At 36.8% G+C, this 19,789-nt stretch overlaps 1 protein-coding gene across 7 annotated transcripts in view; it reads right to left on the bottom strand.

Moving 5' to 3' along the window:
* LTBP1 (latent transforming growth factor beta binding protein 1) overlaps positions 1-19,789 on the bottom strand; it is a 201,373-nt gene that overhangs the window by 47,609 nt on the left and 133,975 nt on the right. For all 7 annotated transcript variants that reach the window (XM_082756282.1, XM_082756284.1, XM_082756283.1 and 4 more), the window contains 6 exons: positions 15,666-15,791; positions 14,412-14,537; positions 13,543-13,665; positions 9,879-9,998; positions 4,821-4,943; positions 2,599-2,721 (listed from right to left, as the gene is read on the bottom strand). In XM_082756282.1, coding sequence (XP_082612408.1) covers positions 2,599-2,721; positions 4,821-4,943; positions 9,879-9,998; positions 13,543-13,665; positions 14,412-14,537; positions 15,666-15,791 — 741 coding nt within the window. The remainder of the gene's footprint in view (positions 1-2,598; positions 2,722-4,820; positions 4,944-9,878; positions 9,999-13,542; positions 13,666-14,411; positions 14,538-15,665; positions 15,792-19,789) is intronic.

Genomic DNA, 19,789 nt, shown 5'->3' with positions numbered 1-19,789 from the left:
ATGTACAGTCTACATGTAAGTTCAGATAGCGCATACACATATTTCTGAAGGTGAAGAAAATCAGAAGAGGTGAACTTACAGCAGATAAAGCATTCTTACAGAGAGCAGAACTAGCATGGTGTGTTCACACTTGGTTTCCAAGGTGCAAAAAGCAGTCCATAATGTCATGTACTTCAGAAAATATTGAAGGGATATAGTGCAAGTACTGAAGAATTTCTTCTATTTCAAGATATGGACAGATTTTGTTGAGATTTTTTAATACTTATGAAAATCTAAAGCAAACAAATTGTCTCTGCAGAAATTAACCACTTTGTCACTGGATGGAGCAGCTGTAGACTTTGTTACAGACTCTTGTGAATGAGACAAAGGCTGTGGGGTAAGGGAACAGCTTTACCTGTTTTCCCTGTATGATCCAATTCCTCCTCTTTTGCCTTGAGAGCTTCTGAAATTGTTTTTTCTTGAAAATTGCCCTTGAATTGGAACAAGGAAGAGATGAAGATAAAGTAAAGCATGGACCTCTCCTGTCAGCCCACATCACAGTAATGGAAAGCAGCAACAGTTACTGTGACTTCCCGGGCTGTATGAAATGTGCCAAAGCAGACTGAAGAGAAGTTCTGGAAACTATGATGGATTTACATTAATTTCTATATTTCATTTGCTCTTCCTCACTATAAGATGGTTTAACTAACAATTTTCCAAGCTCACACTCTTTTGACAGCATTTACTAGTTCAAAATCTTTCTCTGCAGACTTAGTGGTTTGTAAGGCCTCTTGCTGAAGCAATTTAAATGCTTGAAATGGTTATGCGTCCCTCGCTCCCATCCTATCCCTCTCAGCTATGCACAAAGGAAATAAAGAAGACTGTTTCTTGCCGAAGGCTGACAGGCTAAAAAGTCATAAATTAAACTGAAGCAATAAAAAATAACCATCACACATCAGGGATAAAGAAAGTCTAACAGAAGAACAGCGAAGTACTAGCACAAGCTGTTTGAAGAAATATTTGGAATCTCATCTGTTGAAGTCTGTTAAGAGGAGATGAGATGAGTATCTGTCAGGAATGACACCACACAGTCTGTTCTGTCTTTAGGAGGCAGGCTTGACCTTGATTGGACCAAGAATCTTTGATTCTTGACAGTGTATCTCCGCATCTGTCACAACTCACGAACATGTGAAGCCAAGCAAAAACAAAATTCTTTGACACAAGTTTCTAGTGCCTTGCATCGTCAGCCACATTTCTTGAAGCTGATGCAAGTGATACTGGTATTCACCAGGAATGCTGAGATGATCTTAAGTTCTTCTGTGACTATATTCTCCAAACAGATCAGTACCGAAGAGATTATAAGATATCCTTATTGCCTCATTGGTGAGTACTTCAAGATATGTTGTCACTCATTAAATGTGGACAATCCCATACCATCAGCACTGATAAAGTCTGGTCTGATATCACAGGTTTGTCTTGAGAAGACAGCACTGTGTCACAGCTTGGGGGAATTGCTCTTTTGCCTGAATCAATTGAAGAGGAGGATTCCTGACATATTGCTCTGGGTGAGAGGGTGATCATGCACGCAGCACTCCTGTTAGGTTATCTCCTAGAGTGCTGTGTGCATGATAACCTAACAGCAGAACACACAGTGGGGAGAACAACAGTAAGGAGTTCTGTCTTTTCCATGGTATTAGCAGCTACAGAAAGCACACCAGAGACCAGAAAGTTTATTTATGCTAATACCACACCTACAGTAACAGCCTAATTGAGAGTTTTTTCCTCTAGGGTGGGAGATAAGGAAACACCTGAGGTAGAATAGTTTCTGGAGCTCACTTATGAGAAACCTCACATGCTCAGGATTGACTGTGAGTAGCGCAGCAAAAGGCTATATGACATGATATGATACAACAATGGAGAAAAGGGAGCAGGTTTGAAATAATTCATTAGAAAAAAGTATCTGCTTGCCAATTACTGGACATTAAGCTGTTCTACTTGAGAGATAATAGAATGTGGCTGTTTAGTATAACATAGCATTTCTCCCTAAATTTGGTATAGATCTTTCACCTCTTTTGTTTTTAAAAACTCAGTACACAGATTGCTTTCTGAGACACTTAAAGCTGTGAGCTCCACCAGATCCCCTCAAAGCTCATCTTATACTGCGTATTTTCTCTTGCCAGTGCACATGGGGGATTCAAGCTTCCCCAAACCAGCTGAATAAGTTTTCTCTTAGCAGGATCCCGTATGAACAGAGTATGCTGGCAGAAGCTTTTGTAATACAGAACCAACGTAGAGCTCTGCAACAGAATTTGAGCAACAAGATTTGGAAAAGCTTAAGTGTTTTGGGTAACAATGTCAACTGCTCTTTCAGTCTTACTGTTGGGAAATACACATGCTGATTTCTTGTATGTGAAAAGATGACAGGCACTATTTCTAAGAAACAATAAATATGTGGCTGTGCAGGAGGGGACTGTTAAACAATTCAGAGTAAGGTTCTGCAAAAGAAAGAGGAGCAATATGTCTTTCTACCCCAGTTGCAAAAGACTTCACGCCTACAGCTGAAATACACAAGATCTTATTGAAAAAGAATAAATCAGTAGCTTAAGTCCACAAGCTTACCTTCACACTGATCTCCAGTAGAAGATAATGTGTAACCTTGGTTACAAACACATCTAAAAGACCCTTCTGTGTTCCTGCAGTGCCCATTCACACAAAGTGATCTGTGCTGGCATTCATCTATATCTGTAGCAGAAAAGACAGTGATAATATAACACATCTGAAAATACAGATTACTGAGCAAATAGTGCAAAAAACGTATTTGAACAAAACAGGGAAGGAGAGTGTCAATATGAAGTACTGTTTCTCTTGGTCTTATATTTATTAACAAATGCAGACAGTCAACATAATGCGTAAAAATATATGAAATTGCAGATTGGCTGTTTTCCTCAAGGTGACTGCATTCACAATTCGCTCCCATAGTGTCAATATCCATCAATACACAAACAGGTACCCACAGACAGACACACTGCTTGTGAATTCTCTTTGTTTCTCCGTATCTGGCAAAGGTAACAAGCTAGCTGCTCCAGTGAGTCAGCAAAACCCACAAAATACTTTCCAGCAGGATCACCAGCTTTTAACAGGGTATGGTTTTCAGATACACACTGACAGGCTGTTCTCCTATTCAGCTGTACATTGACTCTCCTTTAAATACTCGCCTTGTAACAGTATTAATCCTCTAAGTATAGGGAAACGTCTCTTTGCTTCCACAACTACTGTTAATCCCTCAGTGCTTCAGTTCTCATAAACCGGGGTCAGCCTGGGTTACCAGATGGACTTGAACACTGAACTTAAATTTTCATATGAAAATGTCAAAATAGTGGAGGGGAGCAGCACTTTGAATTCAGAACACAGCACATCCTCTATGAGCTAGGAAACCTGTTTTCACTCTCTTACTTATAAAAAGTTTGTGAAGAAACTGTAATTAAATCTATATGGCAGGTTGTTAGTCACTTCTAGGATTTAGGCACGGCTGCATGTTGTTCTGAAAATATACTGCAATTCAAACAGGAGAAAGTTACTCAGTGAGTTTTTTCTGGTCTGTGTTATGGCTATGTAGTCTGACCTCTTGAATAATGGTCCCTTGTGACCAGAGAAGTTTTGAATTTAAGGATCACCGAATTCTGTGGGGCTGCATGAGGTATCTGGGCACGTGTACGGATCCTGACTTTAGAAGGGTGCACTTTAAGAAGAACTGTCTGCACATGCCAGCACAGTTTGGCAAAGGCTCTTTTCCATGAAAGGCTCAGAGGAAGCAGTCAAACTTTGTCTACATACTTTCCCCAAGACTGGTCTGCTCTGTGTCCTGGACAGCACATTTAACTCACTCAAGCCACTTAATGTACAGTGATGTTTTGTTTCAAATTTCCTGACAAAGTTAAACGAATGATTATTTAGTTTTATTGTATTATTTTAGCTCTCAGAAGGCTGAATGTGTTTAGTGCTATATGCAGACACTTATGGGAAGGGAATATAAAGAAGAAAAACAGCTGAAAAGAAACTCAGGTTTCTGTGTGCTTCCGCAGCTTGGAGACATTATCCCAGATTTTCACTTCTGGTGGACAGGTTGCAAGGAGTCCCTAATGCCTGCTGTTCAAGGAGGAGAGAGATACTCATACTTCATATATGCACTCTGTGCTCTCTCTCAGATTGCTGTGCTCTGGCTCCATAGCCAATTTTGTTCCACTGGACCAGTACCGATGGGAATTTTATATGTGGAAGAAATGCAGGACCTGACACGCTGGAGATGTATCTCCAATGCAGGTACTTGTTCATAGAAATATGATACCACACTCATTTTCTACTAAGTATCTTGCTTGAAAAGCAGCAATACCAAAGCAGGCATCAGCTCAGCATTTAACTGACACTACTGAGTTCCAAGAGAACGTAGCCTGGGTTTTGTGATTTCACTCCCTCACATGAAAGTAAAAAAGATGAAAAGAAATGCAAATGCCACACTAAAAGGTTAAGACAGCAAAAGCCACTGTCTCCAAACCTCGAAAATGACAGAAATGTCAAGCATTTTGCAGAAATTCCAATCAAGTAACATAAATATTACTAAACATTGTTGATTGGCTTTATAACCCCAGATGTTTTATAACAAATCACAAAATGTATAATGTGACTATGTAAGCCATAAAATAGAAAAACACATTCTTCTTACATTTTTGGTAATTTAGCCTCAGTGTTGTACTTTTGTTGTCTCCACGAGGAAGAATACTATTAGATGAGAAATGTTATCTAGAAGTGCAACCTTACAGAATTTTAATCATATTCCTTCCTACCTTCACACTGATCCTCTGATGCAGAGAGTTTGAAACCTTGGCCACAAATACATCTGAAAGACCCCTCAGTATTTTCACAACGTCCATGTGTACAGAGATTGCCATACTGACATTCATTTATATCTGTGAATACAAACAAAGCATAAATGTATAATTAACTTGGTTACAAATATCTCTCAGGTGGGTGTGGGAACTGATTCAAGTTCTGTCATAAGCATAATTACAACCAGCTTTCCTGTCTTTTTGGCCTTGTCAATCCCGCAGCAATTCTGATTAAAAAAAAAAAAAAAGAAGAGAAATAAGGATTTGAATTTGAGCTGGCCTGTGCTCAAAGTATACTCACAACCCACATGACTAAAACAATGCTTTAATCCTAGTACTGTAGTTCAGGTTAACAAATCTCGTTTTTTTTTTTTTTTTTTTTTTAATAGTGTTTGTACTATGAACTGTGTGTCTACATCATCCTTACTTAAATAAGATCATTTTTGCCCAAATGGCTTAAACCACTGTGAGAAAAGAGATAGAAAGAGTAGAGTAGAGTAAAAAAGAGGTCAGCACGTGCTGGCACACTCATTCTTGCATTGCATAGATTTACTCTTAGGAAGTATACGTAACTACGACAAAAGCACAAGCAGCTGCCAATACCTTGTAACCATCATCACTAATCCTTCTGCTATTGCAAGAAACAATCCAGATAACCCCAGATGCAAACACAGCTCAAGCTGGCAGGGCTGTGTTGGAAACCGTTCTCACCAAAATCACTTTTGAAACATTTGCTCGTCACAGCTCCCACCTGCTGCCTCTGCTCATTTACCTGGAGTGAGGGAACAGGAAGGTTCTCCTTGGAGCAAGTTCTGAACTCAACCACACTTCTCTGCTGTTGAATTTTTGCTGTTTTTTAAAGCTAGGTCAATTAACGTACAACACTTAAGAGTTCTCCAGTGCATAGATAAAGAGCATATACAAAACATGCGCATGTTGCACATTACTTGACAATGTTTTTGAAATTCACTTAAGGGAGGCAGGTTCTAAAAGACATAGCTAACACATGAGGAATTTCAAGAGGATTTCTGTACTTCATGCAGATCACTTGTAAGGCTAGTCTATACAGGCAACAAAGAACTCAACTAAGACTTTATAACTAAAGTTTTAGAAGCAAAACCTCTCAATTCAGTTGCAAGCCAACCTTTATTCACAGGCAGATTCAAAAAGAACTTTTGTTTTCCCTTTTAACTATTGCACAGATGCATTTTCATCTTTCTCTGAAAGGAGAATATTAACTAGATGGACCACTCCGTTTAGTCAACATGAAAATTGCTGTGTTACTACTTAATCATTTCCAGGTATTCCTTCTGAATGCAATTTGTAGAAAAGGACAAACAAACAATAAAAACAGATAAATAACAACTTTCTTATAAACCCAGGCAGAATTAATTCAGAATTCTAAACTAATTTGAGGGTATAGCTAACAGGAAGCAGGTGCCCCTGCTTCTATGAAAAAAGCCCCTGCTTCTATGAAAAAAAAAAAAAAAAAAGTATTTTTTCAGCTCTACTGAGACAGAAAAAAATTAAACCTTATTTGCTTTTATGTCAGAAATCATATTACTTTCAATTATACTGTCTTTTGCCACCACAAAGCACACAAAATCTGTCAACATAAAGTAAAACAACTGATTGAGGCACTCAAGCTATTTAGACAGCTGCAGAACAGGGAGAGATGGAAAGATTAAAAACCTTTAATTCATCTCATAGCTCTTATTAGCTATTCTGAATATCTGCAGCGAGTATTTTCCTTACATTTATTTACCACTCATAGCTCTCCACATGGTACTGTATAACCTGACTTTTGACAAAGCCCATCCATGCTCAGACATAAATGAAACCACCATTATTATCCATATTTCAAATGATCTGCCTCTGTCAATAAAGCCCCTTTGTTAGAGGCTGTCTAAGAATACGAAGTGGCCTCCACCCTGATGACAGCACAGATCTGCAGGTCTTCTGCTATGGCAGTTCAGTAGGCAATACTACTTCCATCCTTCTGCAAGACTAATTTCTAAGACTCCTTCCTACCATTTCAAAATGACCTCACTGAACAAAATGGAAAACACAGAGCACCTAACTCAGCAGTTAGGCACACAAACTAATAACAAACCTGCTTCTTACAGATTGCTTGTCACCTGCTTTTCTCAAAGCTACTTGAAAACAAAGTTTTCAAGTATATATTCAAGTATATAATTTCTGGTTTTTAGGTGGGACCAAAAGATCAATATACTTCCCCATAAAACCAGAAAAAAAGCCAGGAACAGAATCTAGGTCTTCTAAGGTGAAGTCCAGAGCTGTACCTGATTCTATCAAGTTCTTTGCAGCAGGGCTAGGAGTGTATGGATCAGCTCTGCTGGCCTCTGTACTAATTTTGAAACCTCTTGACCAGATTCCTAACACTTTGCAAGCAGAATATTCTTAGTTAACTGTGTAGCTGCAAAATTCACCACAGTAATAACAATGAGGATGGAGTGGTCTAGAAATTTTTGTAAGCCTTTTTTATTATTTTTCCATTTATTCATTAATACACAGAAGTGTGCTCTAAATTCAGATACTATTTATTTTCATTATATGTCATGATATATTACTGTATTAGAATGTATGTATTTGGAGAGAGAATAATTAAAAAAATAGGGATTGTATGTAAACTTAAGAATGATTATTTCAAATACTCCCTGCACAACACAAACACATGATGGGATCTTGGACAGTAGCAGCAATTGCAAGACAGTAAGGAGGCAGGGTGTGCTGGTGTCATTTTAATTTCTTCCACTATGTATCTCACACTGGACACTCCTAATTAAACTGCAGTTAAATATATTCTATGTAAGTCTGAAGTGATAGACTTGCCTTCATTAAATGACAGTTGGTATGTTCCTGGATTTAAATCCTGCAAGGCTAAAATATAAACATCACTAAAGACCTGTAGAATTTTTACGCTATACTTTCTAGGGCATCAAGTGCCAGCAGAGGAATGAGCTGAGGTAAAAAACACTGAAAACAGCCCTGGGGAAAAACAGCAGAGCTTCAACTGACCTAAACTAATAGCAGAAACAACTGAGTTTATGGAACAATGGACTTAAATACCCATCATAGATAACTTGGCATATATTTTCCTTTGCAGTGTATTTAAATGATACCATATTGGAAAGCTGTAAGACAAACTCTGTCTGCATTACATTTTCTAAAATGCATATGGCTCATCTCCAACATGATGTAAGTCTAGGATAAACAGAAAATGAAGACTGATCACATCACTAATGATGTGAGTGAGATGTCTAGGCTTAGAACATTCCACAAAACAAAGGGAAACTATATGCAGTGATACAAGGAAAAGAAGCATCTACATCTTGGAACAAATACTTATCCCTTACATGAATTAGATTTGTTTGTAAATCTGAGCAAAGCAATGATTTCTTGCCTCTCAATTCTACTCCTACTAACTTGGTTAACAAAAATGGCCCAAGTGAAAGGTATACCATGGAATTTTCAACAAGGCTGTTTTCACAAATAGGCATAGATATCAAAATTGGTATCAGAAAAGAACACAAAATGAAGGTAAGTTTACCTTAAAAAAAATAAATAAAAGGAAATCTTTGAATGTTTGTAACAGAATGAATGTGCCATATTCCTTGCAAGGACTGCAGGAATCCAGGTAGGTGGGAAGAAGCAAAAGCAATATGTATCAACAAATGTGTGCTTAGAGAAACACATCAATTTCTTTTAAACATTTTATAGCTTGATATAACTCAATTAAAACCTGTGGAATTACCTGAGAAATACTTTCCTGCACAGTAAGTCAGATTATAAAACCAAATAATGCAGCTAGGGCATGCTGATAAATTGTTACAGAGGGATGTTCAGACAAAAATGCTGTGCTACAATATGCCTTTATTGGCCAACAGAGTGATTGAAAAGATGAAATCTGTACAACTAGAACAGTGGTGGGTTCTGACAGCCACACCACACGTATTTCAGGTGCTTCACAGCAACCTAGCTCTAGTCTTGCTGCAAAGATCAAAAGCCCATTTGTGGTTGGAGCACAGTAGATGCCCACCTCCCAGTGTTATTTTAATTCTCTCAGACTGCTTCATGAGCTGAAACAAATCACAGCAATGGGGAGCAATTAGGAAATCAACTGTTGAAGTACACTGCCAATCTGAACTACAATAATAATGAAAAGACTACCTATGTAGGATATTATCATTCTAAGTTTAAGTAACATGGTTACTCAAACAACTGTCACAAATTATAGTGCACATGTGTATATGCACACAGAGCAGACAGGAGTACTCACTACAGACAGATATTCCACAACTGAGGTCAAATTCAATTTTCTGGCAGTACCACAGGAAATAGCACTCAAAATTGCAGAAGATTTCATTTCTTTTTGTGTATTAATTCACTCTTTCCTATTTATCTCAAATAGCTAGAATTAATTTGAAAAAAATAATCTATTAAAAACAAATAGAAAAAAAAACAATGTGAAAAAATCTGTCCTAAAAAAAATAAACGAAAGCAAGAAAGACAAGCTGTTAAAAGATGTGCTGAATAACACAAGATTTGCTGGAAGTACAGATAATTAAGGTATTACTAACAAGTGCTATGAGCGAACTCCCATATCCTGTTGAAAAGCCTGCCAGTCACAGTGATGTGTTAGCACTCTCATGACCTTTCTATTTGTAAAATACCTCCAAAAAATGGCTTAATAGCATTTCACTGATGATACATTCCTTTCAGACCTGTATTTTCTATTTCATTTTTTGAAACTAAAATTGTATGATTTACAGTCTAGATTTAATGTTCTAAAACTAAAATTATATTTCCTCATTCATCCCATGTCTGAGAACTTAAAATAATTTCAAATTCAATTTCTCTTATTTTCAATTATTATTGAATGAAATGGGGAACCATGGCACAAGTGCTATCATCATGTTTTAACATCGATGGAATAGGAAATACAGCATCTTGGAACAAGAACTATAACCAGAGATACAACAGTACTGAACATACCATGGCACTGTCCATTCCAGCCTCTGAATCCCACTCTGCAAGGAATGCACTGGTAAGAGCCAGGAGCATTAACACACTGTGCATCTGGACAAGTCGTTGGGGTCATGCATTCATCAATGTCTTCAAACGAGAAGATAAAAGAAAATATAGGTCAAAACTGTAACAGAACACTAAACAATAAGCCAACTGAGTTCAAGTTATACTCATAAATTTAAAGAGTTATGTACTTTCTGTAAGATACCCAGAAAGGTACAAGTTAGTATAGGTTTGTACCAGTGAAGGGGCATCTATGAGAAATAAATTAGACCACAGTGCATGCAACAGAATCTGAATTTTCTGTTATACTGCCACTCCTTGGTAGCATACTTGGTAGTATAGCATACAGGAGATCAGATTTCTGGCTTAGATGGGAATAAATACTATTGTTGGTGTCACCCTTCTACCATGTCGAAATGTTCTCAGGTACCTAACTCCTATTGTCTGTCTCAGGAGTGTTTGTAAGTGCACTGCTGTAACAACAAAATTACTGGCTTCTCAATGCAAAGAGAAATTTGGTAGTCTCCTATCCCCTAGAGTTATGCAGAAAAGTAGTATGGGAACTATGAATTTAATTGTGTGAATAGTAATTTTATCAAGTTGCTTATAGGAAATAGGGAATTAATTATGTCTGAAAGAAGGCACAGGCAACATATTCATCTCTGTGAGGCTGGCAGCGTTTAGGGTGACAGAGGGACTTGTTGCATCATGAGAGATTGCAGTTTACCCATGACAAAGCACCAAGATAGGTCCTGAAAAGCTCAAATATCTCATGATCAGGCTCTGAGCATCTACCAGTAACTTCTTATTCTGCACTGAAGAAAATTCCAATACATCCAATATTTTCAATCTAAAAGAGACTGCATACAAAAATTGTCATTCAAAGACATGCTGCTGTTGAGTGACCACTGATTAGATGATAATGGAATTAAAATTGCATGGGCAGCCTCAATCTAGCCTGCTTGCAGATTTGAATATCATTTTATGGCATGGTCTGTAATGGTACAACAACTATAGTATTTTCTACCTAAGATTTGCTTCACACAGTGCATGCAGCTAATGAAATATTCAGAGCCTAAGTTATCTCTAACCCCAGCTCCCTAAGTTAACATCTCTTCACTGCTCCACACCTAGATGTTGTGTCTTCAGCAGTTAAGGACTTGCTACTCCACCACAGAGAGTGTTAAGGGTAGCAATTTACTCCTAGTTTTGGGAACAAGCTTCACAGAGGGAAAATTGCCCCCTAACACTTGTACTTTAACTGGCTAATGCTCCAACCTTCAGAGAATTGGACATCCCATGTGCAAACTAGACACTGGATCTGTGCAAATCACATTTTTGCATAGAATCATGACAATCCAGCAGAGTTCTTTCTCATAAAAACAGCAGCGGGCCTCCTGAGCCTCTACAATGCAGCCCTGCAAATGCTTCTCAGTGAAATAGCTGTGAGATTTTTAAAATTTATTAAGTAACAAACAACCTTCCTCTGAAACCTGCTCTCAGAACTGCCTGGACTGTATTCACCTTGAAAACACCCAACATGAATTATGCATTTTGTACAGGCATTTGCAGTCAAAATAAAGTCTAAATGCTGCAAAGCTTAAACAAATCACCAGAAGTTTTTGCAGGAATAATTAATTGTAAAAATAATTAATTGTATGTAATAATGTTTCACTATGCCTGTAACATTGTTCTACATGAATAATGAATTTAGCAAGAAGAACATGTATGCAGTCTTTATTTCTCCCCAGCTGGGCCCACAACACAGCTTGTGTGCATATAGCTTGAAGGCAGAATTATGACAGGGTGAGGAAATGTAAATGAACAGTGTATATTGTGTGCAGCTTGGAGGATTCTTACCTTTGTTTTTGGAGTGTGGAGGAGGTGGAAAGGAGTTATCTGTGGAATTTGGAATCTGTCAGTAGTGTGACTATAATGTGTAGGTGTAATGACATGGTGAAATGATTCCCTGAATGTGTCATTTCCTTGGTTTGATGGATTTAGTGTAGGAGGGTTTTTCCCCAAAGCAACCTTAAATAACTTTCAGCAGAAAATGTGATTATAGAGATTACATATTTTTAAGCTAAACAATAGAGAACTACACCACACTATTTAAAATACAAGCTAATAAGAAATTTGATGCACTGTGATATGATTTTCAGAGTCCAATACATTCCTGACTGACAGAGAAAATTTGCAAAAGCAGTTGTAAGAGTAGAGTTTGTAAAGCATTTGTAAAACAGAAAAAAAAAAAGTCTGAGTAGAAAGAGGAATGTCTTAGCAGTGCTAAGAGCAACAAATACACCCACAGCAGCTTTATATTGATCATTTGTTAGGCAACCTAACATGTTAGCAATTTTATTCTGTCATAAGTACCTTAGAAAAATGCATGTAATGTACAAAACTATGTTTAAAAATAAATAGCTACCTGTGGTTTTTAGTTCACAATTCCTTTTGACAATGAAAAAAGAACAACAAAATAGGCAAAAATGGCACACTGGAAAATAACGTGTAGTTTTAAAGGTAAGACATCATAGGATCTCCTGCAACATGAAATATCTGCTAGGTATATATTTCCAAACAAGAAAAAGAAAGAGGAAAGGGGAAAAAGGAAAAGAGAAAAGTTCATTTTATCATTTGCTGCTTGCTCTTTTTATTTATGTATTTATGTATTTATTATTTTTATTAGGAAAAACAATGGATCCTTTTGGAAACAAAAGACTTTGTAAAGTGGACAGGTAAGGAGGGAATAGTAATAAAGTTAACAGATTCCGATTCAGATCGATAACAGATTAATTAATTATAATTAATATTTTATTAATTGTAACTAATATAATTAATTACAATTAATTAATCATAATTAATTAATTAATCATTAATTAATCAATAACAGATTAAAGCTAAATAATATGAATTGAATTACAGCTGCAGAAATCAAATAACTGAAAAGGTTGGAGAGTACTCAAAAGGTTTCTTGTTTAAGATTGCTCCCTCTGAGAATTCTCCCTTTGCAGCTCAAGCCTCTGTGCAGAGCCTCCTTTGAACAGCAGGCAATGTTAATCTTTCCAAACAGTGGTAACATTTGGCACTTTTTGTGATATGAATAAATTTTAACTTCACTTTGTTGTCCCAGACACACTGCAGATAAAACAACCAATATCCTTCTGAACATTCTGTCATTTTTAGCTGCTGTACGTGGGGAAGTTAAATGACCTGAAGGCAAATTAAGTGAAGAAATGTGATAGAAATCCAACAGTAAGATTAAGATAGAGATATTATCAATGGAAATAGGCAGAGTGGAATGGGGAAAGAAACTCTGAACACAATAGGTATAAAACTACTGTGCCAAGAGATTCCATCTGAAAAGAAACAGCAAATGGAGATGGAACTTACTTAAAAGAAATGTATCAAGTAGAAAAATAATAAGCATGCAAATTCACTGTGGCATAGCTTTAATATGTCTAATGCCCAGCTTTCTTTAAAAACAAACAGGTGTAAAGTTTACTGCTCAGATCAGAAACAGCAGTCCATAAGAAAACAGTCATCATGAAGAAATGGCTCCTCCTATTGCAGTTGTTTGGTTTGGCAACCGTTACTGTGTTACTACCGGTGAAGAGTCCAAGCTTACCTTCACATTCCCCTCTCCTGTTCATTTGGTAGCCACTATCACAATATTCACACCTATACGAGCCAACAGTATTTATACAGAAGCCTTCCCCACAAGTATGAGGTCTTGAACATTCATCAAAATCTGCAGAGATGAAAAAGAGAAGTTAAGAGAAACTGTTCCACCACAAAATTACCAAATGCATCTCCCCTACCCTTTTCTTTAATTGAACAAATAAAAAAGCTCAAATTTTCAAGCTGTTTGTAAGCCACAGCCTTAAAGCACTTCTTATTGAGCAGTTTCATCTTTACTCCATTCCATGTGATTGGAGAATAAAGTCTAGAAACAATCAGGCTGTAGAGAGAGGTACAGTGAGTGCCTCTGTGGTTGCAAGCACATTGCTCGCCACTGAGTGAATGCTGTGCTCAAGGCAGCGCTAACCTAAAGAAGATCATAGCTTCTTCAATCTGTTTCTGTTACTATGTAAAGTCCATGGATGTTTGCAGCTATGCTTAAAAATATGGTTTGTAACAGCAGCTAGAGATTGAAAGTGTTCTGAATATTTGGATTTCCCACCACAGAAAGTATTTTTGCTAAATGGTAGTTTTCCTAAACAAATACAATACTGAAAAAATTACTGTTTTTCAACAAATGATCGTTTTGAAAAGTAGGAGAAACCACTCACATACTTTCCTCTCCACAATACCTGGTGAGAGACAGTTAAAACACTTCCAGACATCAGACTAGTACCAATGACATTTAGGAAAAAAGCTGAAAAGGGGACTTCGGGGGTGGGAGTGGGGTGGGGGGGGGGGGGAGGGTTGGGTAAAAATACAAAAATGAACCAAGAAACCTATTTTTATTTTTTTATAAAGTAGAGCAGCAATTACCAACGCAGTCAGTTCCATCTTCACTGGCCATGAATCCAGCTTGGCAAATACATAGGAAACTTCCTTCTGTATTTTCACAGCGTCCAAGGGAACAGAGATGAGGTGTCTGATTACACTCATTAATATCTATAAAAGAAATAAAAATGTAAGACTGTAGAATAACATATTTAGTTGTGATTCTTTTTGTTCATTCTGTGCCATGCTTTTGAAAGGACTGATCTTGTAATTATTTTAACTATTTGAAAAAGTATATGCACTCCTCACCCTTAAAGCTTCAAAAAAGATGCATTAAATAGTTTTGGTTGGAAAAAAATGCTCTTATTGGCATAGACTATATGAATATTGCATTGGCCTGAAGAATGTGACATGATTACTATTCAAATCATTACCCTGAGTGTAAGCTGAGCACAAGCTGCAAGCACAGTACATTAATACAATTTGTATGAAATAGGAGGCTTTTAAGTTGCTATTTGGCTATGTATATGAATGCAAATTATTATTTTTTTTTTTAATATGGTAGTCGCACCTGATAGTCTGTGCATCAATTTGAAGTTACTGAATTTTAGGTAGTGTGAAAAGTTGATAGTATATAGTCTTGAAACGTGATATAAAGTCTTTCTGATCCAAGTTACAGAGGAACCAGCATACTCTGAATCAAGGAAAGGGATTGATAGGCTGCTTCCAGATCTGAAATGGCTTATTCAGAGCCCGTCTGGGCTTTGAGCGGACAAAGATCTCACTTATAGATCTCTTAATGTGCTTCTGGGATGCTTACAGTATTCTCTTTTTTTCCAGCAAGCAGTTGAAAGGAAAGGCCTAACAAAGTGACTGGATTTAGTTCAGCTGCAGAGCTGGTAGCTGGTCAAATTGTTCTCCGAAACAGGCATAACTTCTGTCATTCTTTCTCCAAACAGAAGTGTATTTCTTCCTAGCAGTCTGACAATTTTAGATACCTAATACAAAACCAAGAAGAAATGGTCTGTCTAATCACTTTTTCTCTCATCTCACAAAGGGAATGGCTTTCATTCAACTTTAATTAAATTTACATTCAGTTCTGAGTGGTGAAAGGCTATATCGGAGACAAGCTGGCAAATTTTATTTGACATACAAAAACGAGCTTCTGTGTAGTTTGGAAACATCCAGTAGAGGAATCAGCTCCTGACGGCTCTGTAGCATATTCCTCCTGATCAGACTCTACATTTCAAACATTTCATAATGTGACTATTTTAAAGTTTTGAAAGCATCCATTCATACCAGAGCATTTTGTCTGCTGATCATTAAGTTTGTATCCCTCGTAGCAGATGCATGTGTATCCCACAGGCAAATTAACGCAGTGTCCTGCTCCACAGATATCAGGATTAACTGTGCACTCGTTGATTTCTAAGCAAACAAAACAAAGTTTAACATTAAACTCTCCCACATAGTTGTTTATGTGCACAATATTCTGTAATCCAAGTAAAAATTGGGCCTGAAAGCGACTGTAAGTTTGTAAATCCTGTGTTTCTGCAATAGATAATTTATCTGGAAGATCCAGAAACCATCTAGGCTTTTCCTAGTGACATATTGTCATGTCCCATTCAAAATCTGTAAGTGAGTACATAAAAAAATAAAGTTAAATAAAAGCAATCTAAAATAAAAAATATATACAATTTAATCTTTGCAGCAAAGGTTATGAAAATAACTGTGGTAGGTTTCTGAGTATTTTTACAGAATACACATCAGCTACAGCTTGCATATATTTTGTATGATAAGGTGATTCAGATAGGGCAGCATTGGATGCTAAGTCCTTAGAGTTGTTTTAGAAATTCTCAAAGTATGTATGTTGCTGCAAAGAATAGTAATGAATATATTTGGTTGCAAATTAAATTAAGGTTACATAGCAGCATGAAATGGTAACTTCTTAAGAAGAAGCTATAATTTGTAGAGAAGAATCATTTATTCAGACTATTTAGAAACAGATTACATTTAAATTAAACTAATTCTGAAGGTGCAGAATTAAGGCATTCAAAACCACTTCAATTAACTATATTCAGTTTATATTACCCAATTTAGGATCTTATTTTGCAAATCTTACCTCACTTGCATTTACTACATGTATGTCATTTAGCTGAACATTTGAAACTGTATCTGAACAACAGATTATTTTATTTAATAATTATTATATTACATAATAACCTAATTAATTTCCTTCACAGAACATAGCAATTTGTAGTTCCACTCTTTTTCCTGAGGAAACAAAACACAGCAGAACATGGAAAGCTACGATTTTTTCTCAACTGATGTTAGTTCATAACAGTGTAGTAACCTGTGTAGTAACTTCCTCCCCCCATAAGGGAGCAGGGAGCAGACTGTCAGAAGGGGCAAAGTCATAGCAGTGCTGACTTCCAAGTTCTCATTGACCATTACTAATTAGTAAAGCTTTCATATGGGATTGACAAACTAGAGGTAATTGAAGGAGGCAGCTCAATGCTTGCAGAAGGACAGGATAATTTCTCTGTTCTTTCCATACATTCATACATGGGGACAGAACTGTACCTCCAACAGCAGGGTGATTCAGACCCTGTATATGTCATGTACAACTCAAACATCTAAACTGGCCGTGCCTTCATGAAAGAATGCCATCTTCTAAGAGATAAATTTTTACTAAAACGTGCAATGTCACTCTGTAAATGCAAATCAAGGAACTGCATGGTAGATATGTCTACCATATACAATACTGCATCTTAAAGTACTTACCTGGACATTGCAATTACTTCAAAACCTGTGTTAATTCTGAGACTAGCCAATCTGACACTGCAATGCTCTCACGTATATATAGTACATTGACTTTTTTGTTTTCAAATTTATAGCAAGTGAAATTTTCAGGCCCTTTGGACACAGAACCACAAATTAGAGAAGTTTCAGCTATGACAGCAGTATTAATTGCATTTCTGTTATTTTTACTTCTTGACATATGGATGTATGTAGAAAAGACAACTTTAATACATCAAAAAATAAGAAACAAAAATGTTTAAAAGAATGCTTCAAAATAGATCTTACAGTAACTCTGCATCTGCTTTATGTTGATCAACATCCCATGAAGTTTACACCCCTGAGAGACCATAGTCATGTACACTTTTCATACACAGTAGACCGTGTGCACTGTCTACAGACCTCACTTGTGGACAGGAATGTACAAGGGAGTGGTTGTCAAGCTAATGTAGAAAAACATTAAAAAAAAACAAAAACCAAAAAGCACAGTTCTTTTATTATGGGAAGTAAGATAACTTATATAAAGGGAAAACACCTACAATTCTCATTTATCAATTGCATTTTTAAACTTAAAAACATTCTACCATGCTAAATTCTTAGTTTAAAGCATCTTTCACTACTTTTCCTATTATACCATTCAAGGTATTGACTGTCCAGAAGCAAACCTTTCAAAGCACACTTATCATATACTATATATTTACAACATGTTCTGTGTTAAGGGTGAGATAAATGAATACCTTTGAAATCCTTCTGGAAAGGGTGGATCATGAATTTGTTTCAGATAGGTTTTATCTATGAATAACCTGATGTGCTTTTTTTTTTTTTTTTTTTTTTTTCCCCAATAAGGATATTGGAGGTGTACGTAGCATCTATTAAGATAACCCACAAATATTTTGATTTTGAATAAGAAAAATAGAAATGTAGAGTGAAAAATTATTATGGAACCTGTTTGATGAGCCACCTTTTCGTTTCCTAATAAATAGGTATTATTTCCTAGTATATAAATACTGCATTGTCCAAATATACGTTGTAAATGTGAAAGGGCAAAATGAAATTTCAACACAGGACTCAAGCTCTACAATTTTTTTAGGACTTAAAAGAAAATATAAAATCCAGAAATATTGTGTAGACACAAGAGGCAACAAAGCACAGGATTTCCATAACAAGAATGGAAAGAGTGGCTCAGAAGAAATGTAAGACTGAAGTCTTGAAGTAAAAAAGTACAGAACTCATTTAAATGAAAATGTAAAACAGATTTGTGAAAGGCACAAAGGAAAGCACACAATCATGGGCTCAGCCTTCTAGGTAACGTTTGCCAAGGGCAGTCACAAAAGCAACTCTTGTAACTCATCTCAAATCTAATCTACTTACACTGTATGAAGATTTATTCTCTGCAAACAGGAGACTTTCATTTCTTAAGAGACAGAATTAGGGCTGAAAATAGCCAGTTATTCACTTGGACGCCTTCAAAAAAGACTGGAGTTCTTTAAAACACAACAGCACAAGGCATTCTCCTGAAGAACTAAGTTCTAGGTTTATTCCCTGGTAATCTCAGAGATAAAAGGTGCAGTCTCAGGCATTGCACTGATCTCAAAGAGCTAAAGCAGAAAATTCAGGAGGAATATTTTCTCTCACGCACAAAATATGAAATATCTACTGACGTGGCAGGAGTCAAATTCCTCAAGCAAATCAGATGCGTTGCAGAGATTTGTCAGCTTCCCATAAACAAAACAAGTTCTAGGACTTGTATGTTCAGTACACCATTTGGAACATACTGCTTGCCTTTGAGAGGGTATGCAGAAGGGGACGTGGAAGTACTTCACAAGGCAGTCTAGATAACAAAATGTCTAGAGGGTAAACACATATGTTGATGTCATGGTAGCTGGGAACAACACTGATATACAATCACAGGGATAACTACAGATTGTATCAGATCCTACAGGAAGAAAAGCTTCAGAATTCTCCATAAGCCTTAGTGGGCTAAGCCAACTGTCAGACAACTGGAATCAGTTACTCCCAATGCAAGTATATTACAAGGGGAGGAACAGTCTATGCTCCTAGTACTCAGATAAAACACTATGTACAGAGACACAAAGATAAAACAGGAATGCAGAGACAGCGGAGCACGCTGAACTAGATCAGCATGCTCTCACATGATTATGAAGTTCAAACGACCTATATATTAAAATATCTGCTCAAGGGCTAAAATGGGCTCGAATGCCAGAGCATGAAAGTTCACAGGTCTGGAGCAAACAGAGATATGAAGACCAGTACTGCAATATATCTGACTGAAATGGAACAATTTTTCCACATGTGCTCCAGAATTAGCACTGTGAAAGGTACTGATATAAAAACATAGAACCATCTTTAATTTACAGGACAAAAATAGCAGCAGAAAAAATTATGCACAGACAAAGACAATGGAGGCCATGATTATGGCGGTACAAATTTTCCTACGCACTTGCTGTTTCAAAGTTGAAAGAAGGCCTTTCAACTTTATGCCACAGATCACTCAGTTGAGCATCGTGAAAAAAGAAACTTAAAATATACAGAGATTACTGAACTACAAAACTACGACATAATTCTTTGAATAGCCCAGAATCTCTCATACTGGCAAGCACTTTCTG

Source organism: Aythya marila (genome assembly GCF_965140915.1).
Source record: "Aythya marila genome assembly, chromosome: 3".
Taxonomy (NCBI): Eukaryota; Metazoa; Chordata; class Aves; order Anseriformes; family Anatidae; genus Aythya; species Aythya marila.
Note: the sequence above shows the minus strand (reverse complement) of the source record. Positions and strands in the feature narration are given on the sequence as shown.